Consider the following 23,926-nt stretch of genomic DNA (forward strand, 5'->3'; position numbering starts at 1 on the left):
TAATAAAACTCGCAGAATAAGAAATTGGGCTTGTACGCATGCGCAAAAACGTCTCCCAGCACCGAGGCGCCGCTTGTGGCGGTCTCCTTGGCGCTATTGGAGTGGAGCGTTCCATTCAAATCAAAACAATGACGACGCTCCGTGAGCGGCGAAGTTGCGGAAAATGACTTGACGTGACCATATTTCGGATAGTCGCGTACAATTATGTTGTACTCCAACGAAATTGTCCGAGGTTAATCCGCTTTGGACGTCTTATTTGTCCGGTCATGAGAGGCGTCAGTACTCCGGTTTAATTTAAGACGCTGACGGACAGTCGCGGTGAAGCCTTAAGCATGAAGAAATTACTCAGCTTCTCCAAGAAGAAACAGTCGCCGTCCCGCGCGGCTGACAGGGGGAACGCGCTGTGTGTTGGCTACGAGGTGAAAGAAAAGGACCTGGGCAAGTTTCACAAGGCTGCCTGGCGGGGAGATGTGGCCAAACTGGAGCATCTCGTCAAGAGCAATGACGTCAACCAGGTGGACAAACACAACAGGTCAGTGAGGGCGACAGATTCTTCTTCAGAATTTGAGCAAATTCTTGAAGAAAGTTCTCCGTGGTACTCTTTAAACATAACCATCAGCAACAATAGACACTTCAAGTCAATCCCTTGAATGAATCTCTTTTGACTTACAGAACAGCGCTTCACCTGGCTTGTGCCTGTGGAAATGCTGAGGTGGTGAGATTTCTGGTGACCAAAAAAGCCAAACTCAATTTATGTGACAATCAAAATAAGTCCGCCTTAATAAAGGTAAGCCGGGATACACGTTTTGATGCGTATCAATAATTTTCATCATCATGACTATTCTCCCTCATTTTTATCAGGCAGTACAAGGCCAGCATGATGTTTGCGCTACTATTCTTTTGGAAAACCACGCCGATCCCAACCTGGTGGACATCGAGGGAAACACAGCTTTACATTTCGCTTCAAACATCCCATCGACGGCCACCGTCGACACCCTCGTGGATCACCGAGCTGACATCAACACCCAGAATAAGGTGAGGAAGGTGAGGAAGACGACAGAATTGTATTTTACGACGTCGTCTCCATGTTTAGGAAGGCATTTCACCCTTGGCTGTGGCAGTCCAAAAGGACCACATAGAAGTGGCTGAGATTCTGCTGAAAAAAGGTGCTGATGTGAATATTGTGGACAGAGATGGAAGGTCAGTGGCACCGTCAAAAAAAGGACCCGCTCGGAGCGTTTAATGCTGCTTTCTAAATGTCTTTCTTTCTCATCAAACAAACCCGCAGGTCGCCGTTAATGATAGCTGCCGGCGGCGGACACATCAGCATGCTGCGAATGCTCTTGCAATTTCATGCCGATATTTCTCTGAAGGATAACAAAGGACACTCAGCTGAGGATTACGCCGCGATCGAAGGCCATCATCCGTGAGTCAAGAACTGAGCTGAATCTGAAGCCTTGTAAACTTCATAGGTTGGAGTCAATGTTGTGGCTCTCTTGCAGCTGCGCCATTCTCATCACTGAGCGCAGTACTCAAAGGAACCGAGCGGCCTCGCTGTCCCATTCGGGTCCGAGTAAAAAGAAGTCCAAATCCGAGGTGGGTAACGCATCCCCAGCCCTGGAAACGGGCTTCTCCGTGGGAGGACCTGCCATTGACAAAGATGGTGAGTCCCAAATGTTCAGCTTGCCGTAATCTGGTCAAAGGTCATGTGTGGGTATTTGCAACATGGGTTTCCTTCCGTCTTGAATCAAGAGTTTGTACGTTCCCCCGCATTGTTTCAGATTTGGAGGATAATTCCCAAGCAGAGTCACTAAGCCGGTAAGCTTCTCCTTCATTTCACCGCCTGAAATGTGTCCGTCCATCTTCCAAGTCTGCTTTTATGATTTTAGCATGTCGAAAAAAGGCGGCACTGATGAATGGGCTTCATCTGAGGACGACTGTGAGTCACTTATAGTTGAAAAGGTTTGTCGAGTCAGCATATATTCTCTTCTGGAATGAACACTGATAAATTCGGTTTTTGTCAGTGTTTGTTGTATAATTTTTGAAAACCCCCTTTTTTTTTTTTCTCCTTTCAGACGCCACCAAAAATGAATCTTCGAAAAATGCTTGAATCAAAAAGCAGGAAAGGTACTTTGCAGCTCATCTTCTCTTTTTTTTGTTTTGTTTTTTGTCCTGGTGGTAATTGTATTCATAACGTTCGTAGCCTTGGCAGTCCTTGACAAATCCATGAGTGCTTCCGACTCTGACAGTGACAATAGCCCCGCGAGAGTTGTGCCCAATAAACCCCCGGTAGAACCCTCACCCGTTCCTTTCCGTCCCAAAGCCTCCCAGATGAGCTCTACCCCTCTCCTAAACTACTCGCAGGTAACATGTTTTCTCTTGATTCTTGTGTCACTTTCCTTTGATGCCGTTCCTCTCCTTTTTTTCCCCCCCTCCCCTCCTCTAAACATTTAAACAAGCCGAGGGCAAACGTGGTGAGATAGAGCAGCTGTCGGGAAATGAGTCAAGTTCAGAATCTGAAGATCAGAGCTCGGAGGGTGATGGCTCTGAGGAAGAGGAGGATGATGATGAAGAGGAGGATGAAGAGGAGGAAAGTGAAGAGATAGAAGAAGAGGAGGAGGAAAGTGAGGATGACTCTTGTTTGGCCTCTGGTCAGTCTAACACTTCATCTTCAGAAGAAGCACCAAAGCCACCCTCCGCTCTCCAAGCTAAGCTCGATGATGGAAAAGCTCCAAACAAACACAGCTCTGATGGTGCGCCTGCGAAAAATTCCTCACAAGCATCTGGAACATCACCTTCTCATAGGCTGCAGTCGTTGGACGCCGATCAGGATTTGGTGGTGTCGGCCGTCAGAGTGGAGTCCAGATATTCCGACGAGGGTGACGAATCGATGTTGGCGGAAGAACCGGAAAAGGAGCAGGTTGATGTTGACGATCAAACGAGCCCAAAAAATATGCTAGCCAAAGGCACAACTGGACACAGTGAAAAACGTAGATCATCTTGGGGCTCCTCCTTAGAGGAAATGGACAACGATGGCTGCCGGGACGAAGATGACATCACCAGCAAGACATCCTGTCCAAAAATGAGGCAGGATCAACAAATAGCCGTTGACAAAACACCTCCACCAAAATCTCCTCGGTTCAAGAACAGAGCGTCTCCAGCCGAATCTGATTGGGACTCTCCGTCAGAAGAAGACGGGGCACCACATGCGAGAAGAAACCCAAAAGCGACAGCAGAGGAGGAGTTAGTTGAAGAACCTTCTCCGGCATCTAAGCAAAACGAACACGCCGCGAGAAACCCAGTCCAACCAGACAACCAACCAGCTGATGATGAACCTGATCCGTCAGAAAACAACAAGGATCGTGTGGCTCTCCACAATCCGCAATCTAGTTTGCCACATGAGATGTTAGAAGAAGACAATTCCAAAGAGAAGATGTTTGCTCATCCATCTGGCAGAGGCAATGGCGGTCACTCGGACGGCAGCGCGCTTTCGGAACCATTGCCGCAAACCGACATTGACGATGTTGATTTGGATTCAGCCGATGAGGTAGGGAGCGTTTGAGGACACGGTCAAGGTGTCACCGTGTTGGAGTAGGTAATTATGTAGCTTCGTCGATAGCGTAGCTTTTGGAATTTTCCTCCAATTGTTTTTGAAGGTGCGCCTCTGGCCCCGCCTTTTTCCTCATCGTTCATTCCCTTCGATGCAAATATCTCATGAGCGAATATTTTTATACAGAACGAGAAAGATGAAAATGATGCGAGTCACGAAGACCCAGCTGACGACGAAGATGATGATAATGATCATGATGATGGGGAGGAAGAGGAGGAAGGAGAAGAAGAAGAAGAGGAGGAGGAGGACATGTCAGATGATCAAGATGAAGGCGACCGAGCCCTGCCGGATGCTACCAAAAGTGTTGCTGAGGCTTCCAAAGATGCAAACGGCGGTAAGAACAAGTTACGGTCTTCTTTATTCCAGCGTCTCACACCAAGATGGACAAGTTGGAGTCTTCAATGAACCTAACGTTAAAAATAATTAAAAAAAAACGTTTACAGCAAGGGAGAGTTGAAGATGCTCTCATCAGAGGGACAGCCCAGACTGGAAAGCTCAGAAGCAAAGCTAGACAGGCCAAATTGAGATGCGAGAGGAAATGTCCAGAGAAGGATACTGGAAATGGAGTTGCCAGGTAGGAGTGAAAGGGAAAGGGCACACATGAAGATGTATGGATAAGGGAGGATCTGCAGATACTAGCGAGGTTAGACATGAACGTGAAAGAAAGCCAATGATGCTAACTTGGATTTATTAACATTCCCCAAATAGGGTACAAGTAAAGAAATGAAAAGAGTCACCTCTGATAACTGTTGTTTGAGCAATTGCCCTTTAATGAAAGCACTTATTTTGAAAAACTCAGGTGATCGTTCAGAGTCGGGACTCGAGAAGGAAGAGGAAGAGCAGGAGTCCTGGGATTCGGAGGTACAGTCCGTTGCATACGCACGTTAGAATAAATGTGACTTGGGCTTTTTCATTTTGTGACTTGTGAATGACCAGAATGAAGATAAACAAAGCGCGCAAACGCAGAATACGGCTCCAGAGACGCCGGAAGACGGTAAGATGTATTTTTGTTGTTTCATCATTTGATGTTGTAGAAGCAGATTTTCCAAATAGAGTTCAGTTGAGTTGCAATTTTTATTTTTTATTTTTTTTAGACTTGTTATTTAGTCCCTCATTTTTAAGAGGCGCAGGAGGCGGGTGGATGCCCGAGCCTTGGTGGAGTAGAGGCAGGCAAAGAGGCAGCCTGGGAGTGGGTAGGAAACGGGAATGCTCATCTGACTTCCTTTTGGGCCGCTGCAATCTTATTTGTGCACCCACCACGTATGCGCTGAATGCATGCCGCATGCATGCACGGTTCAGAAATGGCGTTCTCGTTTTTCACATCATCCATCATTTCATAGTTTGCCAAAATGAGAAAATAAAGCGCAGAGTTGTCGAGTGTTTTTCCCCAATCTGCAATTACAACCATTCTAAATATTTTCATCGACTGTGAGCTCATTTGCATGGACACATCCGTGTCATCAAGTCATCCACCATTTGACATATTTTTGTCTTTTTACTGCAATTCATGGCTGACCACTCACTGAACTGTTTCTGCTTTCATAACTAACATCATTTTTGGCTAAAGGCAAGCTGGACGAGAGCAAGTTCCGTTTGGGCTAAATACAGCAAGGTACAATCCGAAATGTCTTTCTGACTTGCCCAGGCCTCGGTGCTGTTACTTCCGTTGGCGTGAATGAAGACAGCGTGCAAGCCAGAGATGTTCAGAAAGAGGATCCCATTCAAAAAGATGTAAGCTCATCGGCAGAATATGATTTATATATGATTATTTATTATTTCTATTCTATGTTTTTCACCCCGCTAGAATGAGCAAACCAAATGGGGGCTGCTTTTGAGCAAGTGTGAAGGAAAAAGCAAAGACAAAACAGGTCAGTAAGTCCAAAGAGCCCCGACAATATTTTTGAACGACTCGACGTACATTTTCTTTTTTTGCTTTTTTCCACAGACTTGATGGAGGAACTTGGTTTGGGAGATTTTGACTATGCTGAAGGTCAGAATGAATTTTTATGAACACTCTATTTTCAAAAGATTTAACATTAAAAAAAAATTTTAAACAGATGCATCCGACTGGGATACATCGAGCAACGTCAGTAAGAAAAGCCTGCCCGAGGGCACTTCTCCCGCACCCGAGGAATCCCCACAAGCCTCCGATAAGGAGAAGGAGTCCCAAGAGTCTCCAAAAAGTCCCATCGCTCCCCTGAGGAGGACCGAGGCGGACGAGAACCAGGTCCCGGGTCGTCCTCAGCCTCAGCCTCGTTCCAAAACGCTGCCTCAAAAGAGTGACAGTAAGCGCTTTGCACTTTTTATTCAAATAAACTTCACATCATGATTTCTATTTCTTTAGCACGTTTTCCTTCAGAATCGGATCACGACCAAGACGAGTCAACCCCGTCCTGCGTCGAGGCCGATGATGACAATCGGCAGCGTCAGGAGGCGGTCAGCCAAGGTGTGAAATCCCACCGAGCATTTCTTCATACTGCTGTTTCTGCGCACGAGTTCTCAGTGTAACAGCTCTCCTCGTCCGTAGGCCCCCCCGAAGTCCAAACAATGGCAGAAGACCCAAAAGGTCATCAGCAACATGACAAGAAGCAACAGGTCAGAAATAACACGTTGATGACATCAGCAACACATGACAATTACATTTGAAATTGGCTTTCTACTCCAATTCATGTAAATGGGTCATTGTGATGATATATCAAAAATAGAGATTTATTGGTTTCCCCTTTGGAGCCTCCGTTCCAGGAATAATGTTATGAAAATGTAGTTCCTTGTTTGGAAAGATCATTTTGAATCCCCCCCTCTTTTTCCCCCCTTCGTCCCCCGCTGCCATCCAAGGAAAAAGATGATGCATTAGAGTCAGGTAACCTCACCTCACACAAGTTTGGCCTGATGGGCTTGGTTGAGAATGTGGCCAGAGCCCAACAAAGTCCTGACAAAGGTGGTGGTGGTCTGCTACTGGCCCCGTCTGAGAAGCTGTGGGAAGAAGTCGAGAAAAAAGATGCTAAATCCACCTCAGCGTGTGAAGAGCAATTGAAAGCAGACATTTCCACCGATGAAAAGCGGGTGAAGTTCTCGTCTGCTGACGAACAATCAAGCCATGAAGAGGAAGGAGAAGCCATTTTGCGCCCCGCCGCTGCAGCACGGAAGCTGCTCCCGCTTTCTGGCCCGGAACAACGAGAGTCTGCTTCGGAAGAGTCGACGGCGGATTCTGCCGACTCATCCCTGATGGACGAAAAGATACCAGACCGCCGCTTACCTGCTGCTGAGGGAGTCATGGATGAAGAAGCAGAGGAACCACTCCCCCACAATAAACCTAAGCTTCGTCACAAACATCTACCAGAAGAACCTGAGAAGAATAGACATTCTACTTCTTTTCCTTTGGTTGCCCATGAGGACTTTGAAGAGAACGTGGAGAAGTTGAACCTGGAAGTGCAGAAAGAGGTAGAAGATGGACCGCCTGGCTCCTTTAGTCCTTTCAACGTTTGCTCTCATTTCTAGCAGTAGACTTTTGCTTCCTGTGTGGACTTTGCATGTGTTGCCGTCATTCATTTAGTGAAGGAAACATTTTCACTCCTCGGTTAGCGGTGCTGGGTTTGCGAGGAGACTAAATGAAGAATGACCTTGTACGTCTTTTTCTCATAGCTGTGGTCTTTTCAGGTCATCGAGGAGACTCCCAAGGCTGCGATTCTCAACGTTCTCAGTAGCGCAGGTGGAAGCACATTCGCGGGCTTGGTCGTCGAGAAACCCGACAATGGCTCAGCGAGCCGCAAAGAGACGTCAGGTCAAGCTGAAGCCTCCCAACAAACACTGAAGCTTCTGACCTCTGACAGGTATTGCACTCCCCCCTCCCCCATCTTCACTTCTAATTTATTTACGAGGCCAACCTCACAATTTCAGTCGCAAACCCGAAGAACATTTCGTAGAGAAGACCTCGCAGCCGGCGGGAGGCAGCAAGGCCCACGAATCCAGTACCCGTCAAACGGACAACAGAGAGCTCTCATTGTTTGACGACAGCACTTTAAGTGATGTGTCGGACCATGAAAGAAGGTCTTTTTTTTTTAACAATCCACTCATTTTATTTCTAATTCATCCTTGTGTTTCCACAATCATGCTTTTTTTTTCTTTCTCTGTTGGCTACAGGCATAAAACTGGAGAACAAAGGCAAAAACGGGTAACGTCATTATTCTGCCTGTTTTATTAATGTCATTTCAATTCCGTACGTCGATAGACTTTATTTTTTCATCCATTCAGCAATCAGAAGACGTCGAGATGTCTGAAGATATTGATGAGTTCAATTCGTCATCCGACGTGACCACAGATGATTCAGACTTTCGCCCTTCCGGCCATCGCTGTAGCTCCCTCTTCATTCAGAACTTGGATTCGTTTGTGACAGGTACACTTGATCAATCCAAAAAAAAAAAGAAAAAAGAAAGTTCTCCATATACAGAAAGAATAAAACCAAAATATGATGGCTGTATTTGTATACACAGACTCCCGGAGCATGGTAAAGCTGCAAAACATTTTCCACAAATACGAGCGCTCCATTCAAAAGGCCAAAAGCCGTCACAGCTTCTTCGCCGACAAAGTCAGCCTCTTGGAAACGGAGAAGGCGCAGCTGAGGAGCGCTCTGGATGACGTAAAAGACGTCAAATCGGCCTTGGAGCGCAACCAGCTGGATTTGCAAACGGAAGTCACCAACCTCAAGTAAGAACTTCCGGACTGCATTATTCTTTCATCAACTGTTTTTTTTCACATATTTTGTGGTGTCATTGTCACGGCGCAGATTCCAGCTGAAACAGGAGCAAGAAAAGGGACGTAACGCCACCATGATGTACAACACCACCGGCGATAAGCTGAGGAGGACAGAGGAGCAGCGGCAGGCTGAGGTTCAAGAGAGACAGAAAGTGGAACTGGCGCTCAGGAACTTGGAGCTGGAGATGCGAATACTAGTCAACAACAAGAAGCAGGTACAAACGCGTGTCCTGATGAGACGCCGTCTCGTCTCGTGTCGCTGTTGGTGACATTTTTGGGTCTCCAGCTGGAGGAGGACAACAGTCAGAGCCAAACGCTGTTGGCTCAGGAGCGCAGCGCACGCACGGTGCTGGAGAATCTGCTCGGCAGTCACGTGCGCAAGCAGCAAGAGATAGAAGAGGAGAACAAAAGAAACATAAGCAAAAGTCACCAGGTAATTCCCGTCGCTTGAACCCTGAGCGACTGTGATGTCATTTGCAGTCGAAAGCAGGTGACAAAATGCCCGCACCCTCAGATGAATGTGGATTATTATTATTATTAGTGGTAGTATTTTTATCTTACTATTTGATTGATAAATATGCTTAAATAATACGTATTTCTCATTTTAAACTGATTTATTTTGTATGTAACCTGATTTATTTTTTTATTTTTTTGTTTGCAAATTAATCCAAAATGTGACACTATATGTGGAGATTTATTTTGAGGCTTCTAAATGTCAGCTGTACAATTTTTTTTCCTCGTGTGGTCAAAAAGTAGATTTTGAAATTCCTGTAAATCTTTGGGCATCAGGTTGTAAGCTTTTGGATTTGTACATTTGAACCATTGTAGGCTTTGTCACAACTCACGGAGGCCAGCGACAGGGAGCGGGAGCTACTCCAGCAAATTTCCATCTGTCACGAGCAGCTGAGCACCCTCAGAAGAGACCTTGAGAATTCCCAAGCCAACAGCAGCATCAGGCAAAGAGACCTCCAGGAGGAGAATAAAGCCCTCAAGGAGCAACTGGAAGAGGCCCGACGAGCTCTCAAAGCCAACGCCGACACCCTCAACCAAAGCGTCCTGGACTTCAACAACCAGACGGCCACCATTAAGTCGGAGTTGACCGTCACCGCCGGCTGTCTGGAGAATGAGCGGCAGACCCGAGAGACCCTGGCGGCAGAGTTGGAGTCGGTCCGCGCCCGGCTGACGGCGGCGCTGCAGGAGGCGGAGCGCTGCATGGCGGCTCGTTCGGACGCGGAGAAAGCTCTGCTCCACGAGAAGGAGGAACATCGTCGTCTTCGAGACAGACTCTCAAGTGAGTTTGATGACAAAAGGAGCATTCATGATAACAATTATTGGCAAGGCATTTTGGATGACAGACAATATGTAAATATGTTTCATAGTTTTTTATTGTATAAAATATTTGTATATATAATATATATTATATATATATTTATATCTATTATATTTATTTTTTTATATTATATCAAAAATGATAGAAGTCCATATTATAGAAAAATGGAACGGACTCCTTACCTGTTCAGGTGACGCATCCAGTCAGCACGAAGCAGTCAGCAGCCTTTCTCAGAAGTTGTCCAAAGCGGAGTCGCAGGCAAACCACCTGGAGAACGAGGCCCATCGAGTCATGCTGCAGTTGACCGAGAAGAACCTCCTGCTGAACACCATGCAGCGTGAGAGCGACCACGTCGCCGCTCGCGTCAAAGAGCTCGAGGCGGCGCTGCAGGCCGAAAAGGAATTGCTCACTCGGGCCGTGGCGCGCCAAGAGGCCACGCAAGAGCGCTTAGCCCAAGCGCAGAGTGAAGGCATGTTGCTACGGCAACAGCTGGAGGAGGCGCAAAACAAGGGTGCCGCAAAGGAGAACGCCGTGACAGACGCCCAAAAGTCTTTCAGTGACATTTTATCCAAGCTTCGTTCCGACTGCGAGGAAAGAGTGCAGCTGGTGCTTGGCCGCAATCAGGATCTGGCCACGAAAGCCGCTGAGCTTCGAGATCACATCCATCAATTGCAGGAGGAGAAAAATGAGAGAGAGGTGACTGTGACAGCACATATTAAAAAAATAAATTAAAAAAAAGCCACTGTAAGGTTTTGAACAGTTAGAAAATCAAGACTGTGCTTCAATACAGGAAAGTAACTACTTAAAGGAATTAATTAAAAGTAATTAAAATGTATTGCACATTAATTAAAAAATATTACAAGTCTTTTTTTTTTTTTCTCTGGCATAGGCAAGTGAAAGACAGCTGCAGCAGGACTTAGCAGACTCATTAAAGAAGCTGTCCATGTGCGAAGCCTCTTTGGAGATCAACACTCGCTATCGAAATGATTTGGAGGAAGAAAAGACGCGGCTCCTCAAAGACGTGGACAGCCTTAAGGGAAAGGTAATAAACGGCAAGAAACGATGCCGAGTTGTTGTTTTTTTTTTTTTTTTCCCCAATTGTTTGCATTCCACATCTCTTCCGTCACGCAGATGGAGGAACGCGAATGCCAATGCCTTCAACTTGAGAAACGCCTGAACGATCTCAGATGTCGTCTGGATGAAAGAGAGAGCGAACTCGTCGCCGCCACTCAAAAACAGCAGGAGGCGCTGTCTGCCGCCGCCGTTTCCCACGCTGTCGTCAAACAACTGGAAGAGGCCGTGCAAAGGTAAAAACGGACGGCGCGCTTTTCGGTTTCCAATCAAATCTTCCGACTCGCTGTCGTCCTCCTTATGTCGCCTTAGGCTGGAGATTGAAAATGTCAGGCTGGAGGCTGCGGCCAAGCAACAGTCGAACAAACTGGAAGCACTTCACAAAGGCGCTCAGGAGGAGGCGAGGGTGAGTGCAACGTATAATTGCATTTCCGATTTCATAATATTGGACAGCACAGCACGACACGACTTGTACGGCCCTTCGTGACATATTGAAGGAAACTTGTTTTGTTCCCAGCTGCCTGACAGCGCAAACGGAGGAATGGTCGGTGCTTTGCTTTTCCATTTAGCTTCTCTGTGTGCACCTTTGAATTATAATCAATAAAATTCAGCCGTGTTTTTCTGGCGTCCTTTAACACAATGAAAAACATTGGAGGTTCTTCTCGGTGACCCCGTTGATTCCTTTCCCCGATTTTGCCGTTGGGTCTTCCATCCTTCCTTTTTCAAGCTGCATGTTAAACTCTATCCAAAGTCTTCAGGATCTATTTAACTATTTAGATTCTCTATTTTTAAGAATCAAAACATAACACACTTCAACCAAAACAAATGGGATATTTTTTTTGGGGGGTCTCTGTAGATCCGAGCTCAGTTGGAAGATTTGGTGACCAACCTTCAAAGTAATAAGATGACATTAGAAGACCAACTCAACAAAGAGGTTACCGTAGCTTTCTTTTTTTTTTCCCCAAGCAAATGTCAAGCCCACTTATTTCTTTTCTATATATTTGTAGGTGCAGAAGCAAAGCGTGTTGTCCAACAGCGCCCACGACTCTCAGGCCATGTGGGAGGAAGAGCTAAAGAGCCGCTCCAAGTTAGGACTCCGTCTAGCAGAGCTCGAAAAGGAAAAAGGAGAACTCGGAGCTCAGGTGTGCTCAAAGTTTGACTTCCACTCATCTTAGTTATCAATGAGTTAAAAAAAAAAAAAACTTGGATGTCACGTGTTAAGGTGGAAATGGAGAAGAAGAAAGCCAAGAAAGTAGCGGAGCAGAAAAAGGCTTCGGATTGTCGTCTGGAACAAGAGATGGAGAGAAACACGGCGCTTCAAAAAGAAATATACCGGTGATTTCCAAGGAGAGCAAAGGCCTAAAATATTCCAATTTGGATTCCATTAAAATGGTTTTCCTTTGTAGTTTCAATGATCCATTGTAATGAGCAGTTTGTTTTTATTTGCTTACTGACAAGTTTGCTGTTTCTTTTTTTTCTTTTTTTTTATTAAGGCTACGGACTCTACTTAAAACTGCTAAGAAGAGGCTGCGGGATCAGAGCACGGGCGGCGGTGGCGGTCGACATGACTTGGCCTCTCCACTGAGCAGTCTGAAGATGGACCACAGCCGGGTCGACAGACTTTTTCACGAAAGAAGAGAGAAGGTTCGTCCACGTGCCGCGTCGTTGTCATTGCAAACTACTTCACCAAAACACAAGTGAAGCTGTTCTCTTCTGCCTTCTGCTCCTCTCCAGGGAGATCTGGAGAGGGGAGCGCTCCAAGGCAGCCTGTCGGAGACGAGGCTGTTGGAGGAGGAGGTGCTCGACCTCAAACGCAGAGTGGAGGCCTCGGCGGTGGAGCAGAGGCAGATGGAGCAGTACCGGCGGGAGGTGGAGGAGAAGGCCCGACAGGAAATGCACCATAAGCTACAAGAAGTCAACATCTTTCTGCAGGTAGACTATAAGATCACGAGTAGAATCAAATCAATTGCTAAAAAATAGAGTTGAGCATCATCATGGTTGTATTTTCAATGTTAGTCCCAAGCGGCGACGCAGGAGGCGCAGGAGCAGATAAAAGCGGCCAACGAGGCCAGCCTGCGCTTGAGGATCCAAGAACTGGAAAGCGAACTGAAGCGAGCGCGAGCCTACCAACAAGACACCTTCGGCCAGAGAGAGTCCACCCAAACGGAACTGGAGCGCTTCAAAGAACTCTACAGAGAGGAGCAGAAGCTCCGCAAGTCGTTGTCCGACGATTTAAAACGGTCCGGAAGTGCAGTAGCGGCTTATACAGCCTGGAATAATAATACCCTCTGACTATTGCCGTTTTCTGTGAGCAGGACTAACCATCAACTCACGGAGGCCAGTTCCATGTTGGTCACCGAGCGAGGCAGGTCTCTCATCGCCTCCCCTGGGCCGTTGTCGCCGGCAACGTTGTCTGGGGGCGTGGCCTCTCTGGGAGGCCCATACAGGGGCCTTGCCTCCAGGCTCCTCGGCCCTGTGGCTGAAGGGCAAAGCAGCAGTGTGGAGGACTACCTAACCATGGTAGGTCATCATTTCAGTGCTACCTTGACTTTGGAGAGTTAGTCCCTATTTAGGAAGACATTTTTTTTCCCCTCCTCCATTCTTCAAGGTTTTATCAAAATCCAATTGCTTAACTGTTGGTCTCCCTCAGATGCAGCGTCAGTTGGATCGAAGCATATCAAGGGAACTAAACAAAGGTACGAGAAGAAACGCCATATGCAAAAAACGACCATTTTGTATTCCGCCGCGTGACCGACTAATGTTTTCCCCTCCTCAGCCTCGACGGAACTTGACATCTCTTTGGCCCGTATGTCTCCGGTGGGCTCTGCCTCCAGGGTGGACCTGGACCCTGTTAGCAGAGCAAAGCAGCAGTACTTGGAGGTCCTGAAGAAGAACCATGAGGTTTGAGAAACAGCCAGCAGTAAGAAGATGAGGTAGAAATGACTTCAGGTTTATATCATCACGCTCGGTTCGACCGGGACGGATCGCGCGATCAGTTCGGGATGGCACCGAGCAGGCACGTTGCACTTAAGCACTCGGGGAAGTTCAAACACACCTCCGGTACGAGAACCATATCAAATGTTTTTTTAATATTTTAGCCCTCTTATGTTACTGATTAAGACAGCTAACATGTTATGAACATGAACAATATTTTTGGATTAGATTGAAATCAACCAACATACAGTGTTGGAATAATTGTCATTCTTCGGTTGTATTGATTATTGTCGCTCGTTGTCGTTAATTGTTGGTTATGAGTACGTGGTGATTTATATATTATTCAGGCGATATTTAATTGTAGGGGGGGAAAAAAATTACATTTTACTGGTCAGCATTTTTCTCAGTGAACTTAACAGTTATTTCTCCAGAGGTACCCAACTAAAGTATTGGTTCATGTCACATATTTCATTTCTTTTTCTTTTTGCGCCACTCGTGATTTTTCAGTGTTGAAAGAATCCACGGAATGTCTTTTAAGCAGACTTGTAAATAAATGTGTAAAGCGTCGACCTTGCTGGACACGAGACAGCTAATAAAATTGTTTTAAGTGTGTGGACTTGTTGGAAATGTCACAACGTTCAAAGCTGCTAACCAAGGTCGATAATTACAGCTTCACGGGCTTAATTACAATTTTTTGTTTGTTTATAAAGTGTTGTCCTCATAATGGGAGGGGGGGGGAGCCGTCCGTCAATATTTCACGAACACATTTACGTCTTACCCGCCCCTCATTATTTCGATTTTGATGTGTTTACTTGATATTCCTGGCGTGAGAGTGGAACGTTGCTTAAGAAACTATTCCCCTCACTTATTCAGATGACACGATGCGCTTATGATTGCCCCCCCCCCCACTTGTGCTGCATCTTTTCCTGGCTTTGATCCACCCTTCAAATGTGAGATATATTCCGATTTATTTTGGTGTTCTCTACAACAGATGGCTACATGTGACAGACTGACTATTAAAGTGTTATTATTTCCTTTTCTCCCTCAAATTGATGCCACTTCACACGCTACACGTAAAGCTTGCTTTGATTGAGGAGGTTACTCGCGTCTGATTTACATGCGGCCAAGAATACAAATAGACGCATGATGAATGAAAGGCGGCAAGGAGTTGAAAGGATTGGGTTTTTTTTTTAATGAAAAGTTATGATAGTTAAAAACAAAGCTCTCCTTGTCGGGTCGTCTTTTTGTCATTGATGCTCAGTCAAAAAAAAAAAAAAAAAAAAAAAAGAAGAAGAAACAAAATCAAAGTCTTGTCATGTGCAAATACATTGATGTATCAAACTTTTTACTGTTGTCTTAATTCAGGGGTGGAGACTTTTTTTTTATATAAGAAGGTGCATGCGTTTGAGAAAAACGGGGACAATCAAACAGAATGGGATTTAAATGTAGGGATGAAAGATTTTTAAAAAATAATTGAAGAGATTTTATTTTACAAATTAATATGCAATTATTTTTTCTATTATTTTTTTAATCAAATGCAAGAAATTTATTAATTTAGATTACTACCTACTCCAATTTAATGGCAAACAAACCATTAATTAATATGGAGGACACTTTATTATTTTTTTTAGGTCCCCCCCCCAATCTTAATTTGAATTTGATGCCTTGTTCAAAAAGTGTCTTCTCAAAATTCATTTTTAACTTCATGTCACAATTTGATCAATAATTGACATTTGTTCTTCTTCTTGTCTAGCCTGAAACGTGATTGCCACGGTTGCCGAGAACATGAAAAGTGAAAATGTCAATAAGCTCCTTACGACTCGAGGACGTCGCTGACTTCAGTTTTGGCTCGAGAGTAAAACAAATTGAGGCGGACAAGTGGAACAAACGCAGGTGTTTATTTGTTAACGTCTGCTCGCCACAGTCCAAATGAGACGTCAGCGCAGTTTCTTGTCGGCGGCAGCAGAATAACGAATGTCTTAAACGCCATTTAAACGCACCTCCCGGCTAGCCCTCCAGACAGATTGACAATGTTGTCTTTTTTTTTTTTTTTATGCTCACTGTTTTATTTTTGGCTGTTTACTCAGTGCTGTCATCCCGCTTGACGTCCTTTTAAAAAAAATCCGCCATCCGTCGTAAAGATCTAGGCAGACTTAAAGCTTTTTTTTTTTTTTTTTTCTGAGATAAATACGTGAAGAGATTCAAGGGAGAAGATGACAAGCTCGGCGTCGCCCTGCTCCTCAGGCGCAAGTCAACGCCGCGATAAGATAACGAGACACTTTGCTCTCCCATAACAAACAAGATGCGTCCCTCAAATCCCCATCAGTCATTAAATGCCGCTTAATGCGCTAAAAGGATTCTAAATAAATGCTGTTTTGATATAAATCAATCAAAATGACTTGATGAGTCCCACGTTGGCTGTTCGAGGAGACAGATTTAATTTCTTTTAATACTTGAAAAGCTACTTGCTGTTTTTTCTTTCTATTTTCCCTCTCCAAAAGCTCACAGGAAATAATCATCAGTTCTCAACTGCGGTGGCAAATCAGGCAGCACTCCAAACAAAACTCCAGGCACTCTGTCGGCTCCCGGAAGAGGACAGAGCAGTTGAACTCCTCCGCGGGCGTCCGGCGCAACGCTTGGCAGCAGCAGGCGCAGGCACCGCAGCAACAGGCGCAGAGACGGAGCAGGCCGGACGCGCAGGCCTCCAGCGGAGAGCATTGGCAGGAGAGGCAGGCCAGCAGCAGGTGAGCGCACGAGTCTGAGCGACCCAAAAAAAAAAAAAAAACTCACTTTGCTTAAATGCAAAAACTCCTTTTGCCTCCTTGAATACATTAGCGACATCTCAGCTGCAGCTGCACCGCTAATCTGTTTGTGTGAACCAACCAGAGGTCATGAAATGTTCAAAAAGCCTGTCAGATAGCATCAAACCAGCAAAGTAATTGATCTATTAACCCTCAAGTGAATCTCCCCATGTTTGTTTGTGGTGCCAAGGAGAACTTGAAAGGCGCACCGATCATGCGCGATTGCGTTTCATTAATCACAAAAGCCTTGTTCAGCCCTCCAGGGAGAGTCATCAAGTAAAAAGGCCACAAAGTCTCGGCGGTGATGAGTTTCCACCGCAAAGAAACTGTCACCGCGTAATTGCCGCCCTACCTCGATTAGGCGCGTGTAAAATTGCCTACATTAACCTCCGCGGTACGTCTTCTGTGACGCTACGTGTCGTTTCCGCGCTCGTCTCTGGTTTTCATCCTCACCGGGAGCCGGCGCGTTCATGCGAATCCAGCTGTTTTATCTTGTTTACTCCCGCCAGGAAATGAAAGGAAGGTGGCAGATTCTCCCTGGGGTAGGCTCTCGGCCTTTTCTTACTTTAGCCAACCGAAAAGTATTTGCATATAACCAGCAGTATGGATTTGCTTTTGTGTCTAACTTGATAGCAAACATTTTCAAAGTGATTAAAAACCAAATGATTGTGCTTACCTGAAGGTGTAGCAGCATGTGGTTTGGAGTCCACCGCCCTACGACCTTGACTGGAGCTTCCGGATCCAGGGAGCGTGGGACCGCATGGAGGGCAGGTGGGTGAGCAGGTGAGATGTGGACGGGTGCCGGGCACTGCAGATTTCTCTTGTGGCGACGGCACACGGCTCTGGGGCTGCGCTGAACGACACGGGTGCAATAGAAATCTTTATTTTTAAGCGCTGACGGAGCTAGGATTTTTTTTTTTTTTTTTTTTTTGCTTAGGGTGGAGGGCCTAGGGTGGGCAAGGATATACGAGAAACCTGATGAATATGTTTCCTATGGCGGTGAATTTTTATTTCTTTTTTATTATTATTATTTTATTTTTTAGAGTCTAATGTAAAACACAATTGCCTTAGTCGTCAGATTAGTCAACTAATAGCAGAGGTGGGAGAAAACCACATAGTTAGGCAAAGTACTGAGTCTTAGCCTTCAAGTCCCAAGCAAGACCAGCTTCAGATCTTCAGCCCGACCAAATCTGTTCCAAATCCAAACTACCCAATCAAATAAGTAAGGCATTTCCACCTACTGTCAATAAGGTCCGTCGCCATGGTAGCAGGACGGTTCTTTAAATTCCAATTTCAGTCCAAAAAAAAAAAAAACATGTGGCCCTGGCTCACCTCTCGGGAAAGCGCACGCTTCAAGCCGCAAATATTCCCGCTGCTCCAAAGATGGCGGAACGCCTTCTCACAATAGAGACACATGTCCCACATGGCTGTGAACTTTTTCTGTCTTAACGTCACAGGCTTCATCCAGCCATACTATATTTCACATTGACGAGCTTTAATGAGCTTTAATATATTAGTAAATATGATTGACGTTTGCTTACAAATCACAGCTATGCATATATTATAAAAAAAAAAAAAATCTCTCATCATTTAAAGAGAAGTATTGAACTTGATGATCGGACACGTGCGACAGCTTTATTAGCATGATTATTTTATGACACCTCAATGAGAAGATGATGCTGTCCAAAGTGTTCAAAACACATTGACAATGTGTAAACGTGTGTGTCACATCAAAGCCGCGCACACACACACAAAATGTTCAGGTTGTCTTCTCGGTAAACACACAAACGGCGGGAGGGTGTCACGGTAGTGACAGCCAATCAAATCAAAGGCGGCCTCGAGGGGGGGGGGCTCAACGCTAAAGCTAACTCGTTATCAGCTCAGACAATTACTGACATTAGTCACAACATGGCGCCTTTGTTCTCACTTGGATTGTGAAGGCTGCACTTTCCACGCTCGGATGAGACGACAGCACGCCGACGCCCGAAGCGCCTAATTTGACGCTTTCTTGTTTTGTTTTTTTTTGCAAGTCGGAATGATGCGCATGAGCAAAACAATATTCCCAAAATGTTGATCAAAACGGCTTGAAAAGGAAACATTTAGGTCATTCTAAAAGTGGAGGACACAACTTCAGAGCAATTACGACTATTTACAATTAAAAAGGAATATGGAACCAATAACAAAAAATCTAATCTGTTTCATATTTGAAGATGTAACATGAGAAAAATAATCATTCAAATTCTATATGAATAATTAAAAAAAAAAATCCACAGTCGATTATCAACTGATCAAAAAGTTTATTGAGGAAACACAACAAGTTCATAGCACAACAAAAGACTTTTTTTTTTACTTCCGTGATTTAGGGCAACACGGTGGCCTAGTGGTTAGAACGTCTGCCTCACAGCGGACAGTTTTGTGGAGTTGACATGTTCTCCCCGTGCAAGTGTGGATAAGCAATATAGACAGGTTTTGAATAACGTGATGCAGTCGAATATTTTTCATCCGGTCGTTTTTTAAAATGGACGCGTAATGTCATGGTTGAGCTTCAGTCCGCCATTGTTTTCTATCGCGGGTCCTCCTCGTTCAAAACCGAGCCAACGTGAACGCTCTTCATCAGTAGTGGACTCCTGCTAGATACAAAATATACTTCAAGTCAATATAGTTAGCGTTATACGATTGAGGATTTTGGAGGCCACTTTGAATGATGGAGCAATCCTCGACTGACCCCGTCACCTTCTGGGATCGCCGCCGTTGGTATTCCGCCTCGTCCACCGTCCACACGGCGCCTTTGGAGTTCTCCACGCGGACGAAGCATCTGTGAAGGCTCAGGTTGTGGCGCACAGCGTTCTGTGACATGGAAAGACAAAGAAAGAACAAATAAACCTCCGATTTTAATGAGTGTAATGATTTTTTTTTTTTAATTGAGACGCACATCACATCATTGGACCAGCAGTAAATTTTGCACGCTTACCTTCCAGGTTGCGGCGTTGCGGCGGAAAAAGGCAAAGGTCCTCGTGAACCAGCTGTAGATCTCGTTTAGCGTTAGCTGCCTGTCTGCTGATCCCATGATGGCCTGTAAGGGAGGAAGGAAATATTCCAGATGGTTCCTAGTGAGTTTTTTTGACTAGGGAAAACTCCCCCCCCCCCCCAAAAGAAAAAAAAAAATGACGGGCGAGACTGCACCTGTCTTATTAAGGTTGCGTACGTAAAAGGCGGTCTGACGTCGGCGTTCTGGTAGAGATCGAGTTCTTTTTCTAGGATCAGAGGGGAAATAGTTAGAAAAAGAAGTTATTGTGGAAAATTCTTTATTTTTACAGGATTGTTATTTGGGGCATATATTGCAAAGTTTTTGTGAATTTTATTTTGTTTAATTTTTAAGCAGGGGGATTCATTTTTGCAGCCAATTTTCTCCAGTTTGACCAAAATATCGATCCATTTTTCACAATGCATCTTTGATATGTATGACCTGTAGCGTAGACCAAGGGGTGATGTCGGCGTGTCACGACCCCAGCACGTGAAGTAGGAGAGTCGTCGGCGGGGAGCGCAAAACCAGGAGGACTCGGCGAAAGGGGCTGGCTGGCGACCGAGCTGGACTGCAAGGGAACAAAAGCACGCGTGAGGAGGACGGCGTGACGGAGCGATTGGATCGGCCACCTTGGAGGTCATTATCACGCTAATGAAGCACGCATTAGTCGCCGGGGGAAACGCTTTGAGGTGGTTATTATTTGTTTATAGTCTTAAGCGATCACAACGAGCAAGAAAGCAATTACTGGTTAGTAATAAGTCCCAGTTGACGTTTTCTGTCACAATGCAACTTGGCTTCCGAATGCTAATGATTTAAGCAAAACACAAATGGTGCAGCAACACATGTACAGAGACAGAACAATACGGGATTATATTTAAAAAAATATACATCAAGTGGTTCAGAGGATGGATGCAAAGTGACAATAAAATAAAAACATGATCCAAGAAAAATGTTTTGTTGTCCGCACAGACATCAGCAAGCTACCTGCGGACAAAGCAAGTCGGCTGGTGCAAAATGGGAGTCCGCAGAGGGGATCAGCTGAAGGTGAGCCGTCATCGCTCGTAGACGATCTCGTTCTTTGCGCAGCTGAAGGAAAGGAGAGAAAAAAAAAAGGTTCGATTTTTGGGTTGCAAACTCTTTGGCGCCACCTACAGAAAAGGCATCCAGATTTTGAGATGAGCAATTCAACTGCTAAATTATAAGTATTGTAAATACTTTGAAATGAACGTCAAATAAAAAAAAGTGCCGTTTGCCGGATGGAATGGATGGATAGATGGTGTACCTAATGTTGTGGCCAGACCCACCTGAATCTCCAGCTGATGAACCACTTGCGTCTGGACTCGACACTGTGCTGCGCTTTTGTCGTCCAGTGTGTGCTCGCAACGCATGTGCCTGAAACAAACACACACACACTTTCAATATTTTTTGGGAAAAAGCCGGAATAAGTTTGAGCTGAAGGTGATTTTTCCACTTACTTGACAAACTGACTGTAGCTTTGGCAGCTGGACTCGCACCCGGGCCAGTTGCACACGCCGTGACCGTAGAGAATATTGGGAGCTGTGAAATCATCTCCACTCAAACTAGATGTAGAACCACAACAGGTGGTGCAAAGATTCATTAAAAAAAAAAAATCTGCTTTTTCTGTTTTGGCTGGAGAAGTGGCGTCATACCACTTGTGAGGAGAACGTGACAGGAGGTCGCACGTTTGACTTTTGCTGACTGTCGTGGTGTGATCAGCGCCTTTGAGTTCGCACTTGATGCTGTTCTCTTCTTCTGCTGCTCCTTTTGTCATCTCCTTCCAAACTTGCTTCGATTCCTCTGCGCTTATATCCGCTAGCAACAAACATTTATTTTCCTTTATTGTATGATGAGTTAATTATGAATGTCGTGCTTAATGAATGGAATATCAGAATGTGATTTCCCTCTATTGAGCTTAGTCGGGGATCTTCTCTGCCTCTTCTTTTCCTGTTATTTGTGCTCACTGTTGCCCCACATGTTGTGGCTCAACTTGGTACTGCACCAAAGGACGCAGGCAGGCCTAAATCCAGGACTGCGGTTCCTTGCCCTGCTCTTTTACGTCAAGTGCTTTGGGACAACTTTGGTGCCGATATAGATGAATTGAAATTGTGATTACCGGCGGAGGAGCGTGCCGCCTGCTGTCGATGAAGCTGATGCTGGATGTGCAGGAGCTGCTGGAGCGCCAGAAGCTGGCAGGCAGGCAGACAAAACACTTCATCGACATGTCGCAACAAACAAAAAAAAAGTTTGCTTCTCACTCTTTACCTGTTTGCTTTTCTTTAGCGGCTGCTGCTGAAGCAAGCGCACGTTGATCTGCTGGCGTTTCTTGTAAAATTCTTTGAGATGATGCTGGGGAAGTAAAAAAAACAGCGGTGCAAACCTGTTGATCCTCTTTTGCTGTGAAATAGGAGCATTGGGATACCTGGTGGAGGAGGAGGGCCTGCTGCTTGTGCTGCATCAGAGCCTGCAGCTGCTCGGCGCTCAGAGTCACCTGGCGAGGGCTCATCATAGCCAGGAAGAACTTGATGGTGCGAGACGAAGGGTTAAAAAGGTCAGGCAAACACACACACACACACAGCAGAATGGAAGCGAGGTGGGAGCCGGCCGGGCTGAGAAGTTCATTAAGCAGCACAATGACATGCTTGTTGTGAGCCCTAATGGAAGTGGACGGCTGTTAATGAAGGCGAGCACGCGCTGAATGATAACATGACCGCAATATTGGCATGGATTGCAATTGATTAGCTCTTTAACACATCTTTATGAAATGTCAACAATGACATAAGCTTAAAGAAGTACACTTTGACTTTCCATTTACATTCCACACATGCTTTTTTTTTTTCTTTGTTAAAAGTCTGAAGAAATATTTGATTATGTCACAAATTCTCATAAATTACAATTATTGTACTCTACTGAAGCAACAATTCAGGTTTTTTTTTTCTTTTTTTCCAATATCCTTGAGCACTATCCACAATTCTAATTTTATTGTAATGATATTATTGTTATCTTAATAATATAATTGCATTGCATTTTTAAATTACTGTCATAATATTGATTAAAAAATAGATATATTTGCATGTCAAAAATTCTTTGTTAAAAGTCTGAAGAAATATTTTATTATGTCACAAATTCTCATAAATTACAATTATTGGACTATACTGAAGCAACAATTCAGTTTTTTTTTTGCAATATCCTTGAGCACTATCCACAATTCTAATTTTATTGTAATTATATTATTGTGATCTTAATAGTATAATTGCATGGCATTTTTAAATTACTGTCATAATATTGCTTCAAAAATAGATATATTTGCATGTCAAAAATTCATTTGTTCCTTGTGTCAACCAAGTCATCGCAATCCGTAAAATTAGAATCATGTCCGGGGAATTTGTTTCTTGTTTTCTGAACGACATTCAAAAATAACTTTAACGCAACAGTATTCGATAATCCTTATTGTAGACGTTTATAGTCGTCATACCCGGAGATTTTTATCATTTGAATAATGCCTAACCAAAATATTAGAAACACCTCAAAGTGACGCAATTAAAAAAAAAAAAAAATCTTATTAATGTATCATATATTTTTTTTAATGTATCATCATATATATATTTTTTTTCATCTGAAGCATAAAATAAATATTTCCGGAATGTAATGCATAAGCTGTACTTACCGTTATGGAGTGGCAGCGAAGTGAAGCCAGCAGTCAGCGTTGCCTCCAAGTGAGGATGAGGATGAAGATGCCACGAAGACTCTACCTGAGTGGGAGGCGCCGCAAATTAAACGAGGGGGGGGTGTGGGAAAATCAGCAGGCAGATGCTTTAGATCTATTTATGACTTGATTGTTACATTTCTCCTAAATAAATATATCAGAGAGTCACACGAGACACGCTCGAGTATAAATACACAACAAGCAAGCAAGCAAGCCTCGTTTCTATTTGTCTTTGGCACGGGCCGGGTCTCGTTTTTGGGAGCGTGCGTCCTCATTTAGAACATCTGTCACACACGTTATCAAAGGCTGATTTTGTCAATTGCAATCGGAGGAGATTCGCTTGGACAGAAGTTCAGCTGTGACGCTGTTGATTTTTTTTGATTTGCTTGTGTTGTGTAAAACATTGCACTTGATTACGGACAAGGTGGAGCTTGAGGCCAAGGGAGCGGGATAATAGTTCATAGACTTGACGTGGAACGGTTCAATATTAGCATATCAAGTGTTAGCATTTGATACAAAGGCCAAGTGTTTTAATACACTCAACATGGAACGCCTAAATATTAGCATATCAAATGTTAGCATGTTAGCATTTGATACAAAGTCCAGCGGTGGCGTATCAAGTGTTAGCCTGTTAGCATTTGGATACAACCTGGTGTACGTCTAATACAAAAAAATCAAA

General features: G+C 44.7%; 2 protein-coding genes across 7 annotated transcripts; one reads left to right on the forward strand and one right to left on the reverse strand.

The window, feature by feature from the left end:
- Positions 1 to 25: 25 nt before the first annotated feature.
- On the forward strand, positions 26 to 22,097 carry aard (alanine and arginine rich domain containing protein). Of its 4 annotated transcripts, none has more exons than XM_085913421.1 (46): positions 26 to 532; positions 673 to 787; positions 862 to 1,035; positions 1,094 to 1,200; positions 1,289 to 1,426; positions 1,503 to 1,663; positions 1,782 to 1,818; positions 1,890 to 1,962; positions 2,076 to 2,127; positions 2,204 to 2,364; positions 3,737 to 3,944; positions 4,410 to 4,471; positions 4,547 to 4,604; positions 4,705 to 4,803; positions 5,256 to 5,341; positions 5,415 to 5,478; positions 5,556 to 5,600; positions 5,668 to 5,895; positions 5,955 to 6,056; positions 6,138 to 6,205; positions 6,446 to 7,051; positions 7,268 to 7,440; positions 7,508 to 7,657; positions 7,751 to 7,781; positions 7,862 to 8,003; positions 8,101 to 8,314; positions 8,394 to 8,577; positions 8,649 to 8,795; positions 9,191 to 9,653; positions 9,883 to 10,388; positions 10,582 to 10,734; positions 10,824 to 10,999; positions 11,076 to 11,169; positions 11,281 to 11,307; positions 11,620 to 11,697; positions 11,771 to 11,905; positions 11,986 to 12,098; positions 12,257 to 12,407; positions 12,498 to 12,695; positions 12,780 to 13,003; positions 13,079 to 13,283; positions 13,414 to 13,459; positions 13,540 to 16,441; positions 17,181 to 17,281; positions 19,971 to 20,159; positions 20,493 to 20,977. In XM_085913421.1, the coding sequence occupies exons 1-43, from the start codon at positions 333 to 335 to the stop codon at positions 13,668 to 13,670; spliced, it is 6,585 nt and encodes a 2,194-aa protein (XP_085769547.1). In that variant the 5' UTR covers positions 26 to 332; the 3' UTR covers positions 13,671 to 16,441; positions 17,181 to 17,281; positions 19,971 to 20,159; positions 20,493 to 20,977. The 4 variants fall into 4 exon arrangements, with proteins under 4 accessions (XP_085769547.1, XP_085769544.1, XP_085769545.1 ...); XM_085913418.1 differs by lacking the exon at positions 4,705 to 4,803 and adding an exon at positions 21,950 to 22,097 and having other exon boundaries at positions 27 to 532; positions 7,253 to 7,440; positions 20,493 to 20,567; XM_085913419.1 differs by lacking the exons at positions 4,705 to 4,803; positions 11,281 to 11,307 and adding an exon at positions 21,950 to 22,097 and having other exon boundaries at positions 27 to 532; positions 7,253 to 7,440; positions 20,493 to 20,567.
- Positions 18,832 to 23,272, reverse strand: LOC147055127 (forkhead box protein P4-like). 3 transcript variants are annotated; one of them, XM_085913424.1, is made up of 13 exons: positions 23,209 to 23,272; positions 21,964 to 22,062; positions 21,807 to 21,890; positions 21,658 to 21,730; positions 21,194 to 21,356; positions 20,999 to 21,103; positions 20,828 to 20,915; positions 20,508 to 20,609; positions 19,965 to 20,091; positions 19,682 to 19,752; positions 19,470 to 19,571; positions 19,232 to 19,345; positions 18,832 to 19,125 (listed from the first exon to the last, which is right to left on the reverse strand). In XM_085913424.1, the coding sequence occupies exons 2-13, from the start codon at positions 22,048 to 22,050 to the stop codon at positions 19,012 to 19,014; spliced, it is 1,230 nt and encodes a 409-aa protein (XP_085769550.1). In that variant the 5' UTR covers positions 22,051 to 22,062; positions 23,209 to 23,272; the 3' UTR covers positions 18,832 to 19,011. The 3 variants fall into 3 exon arrangements, with proteins under 3 accessions (XP_085769550.1, XP_085769552.1, XP_085769551.1); XM_085913426.1 differs by having other exon boundaries at positions 19,224 to 19,345; XM_085913425.1 differs by having other exon boundaries at positions 18,832 to 19,128; positions 19,224 to 19,345.
- Positions 23,273 to 23,926: the final 654 nt, after the last annotated feature.

This window comes from Syngnathus leptorhynchus, chromosome 6 (assembly GCF_054491065.1).
Source record: "Syngnathus leptorhynchus isolate UIUO chromosome 6, UIUO_Slep, whole genome shotgun sequence".
Lineage (NCBI taxonomy): Eukaryota > Metazoa > Chordata > Actinopteri > Syngnathiformes > Syngnathidae > Syngnathus > Syngnathus leptorhynchus.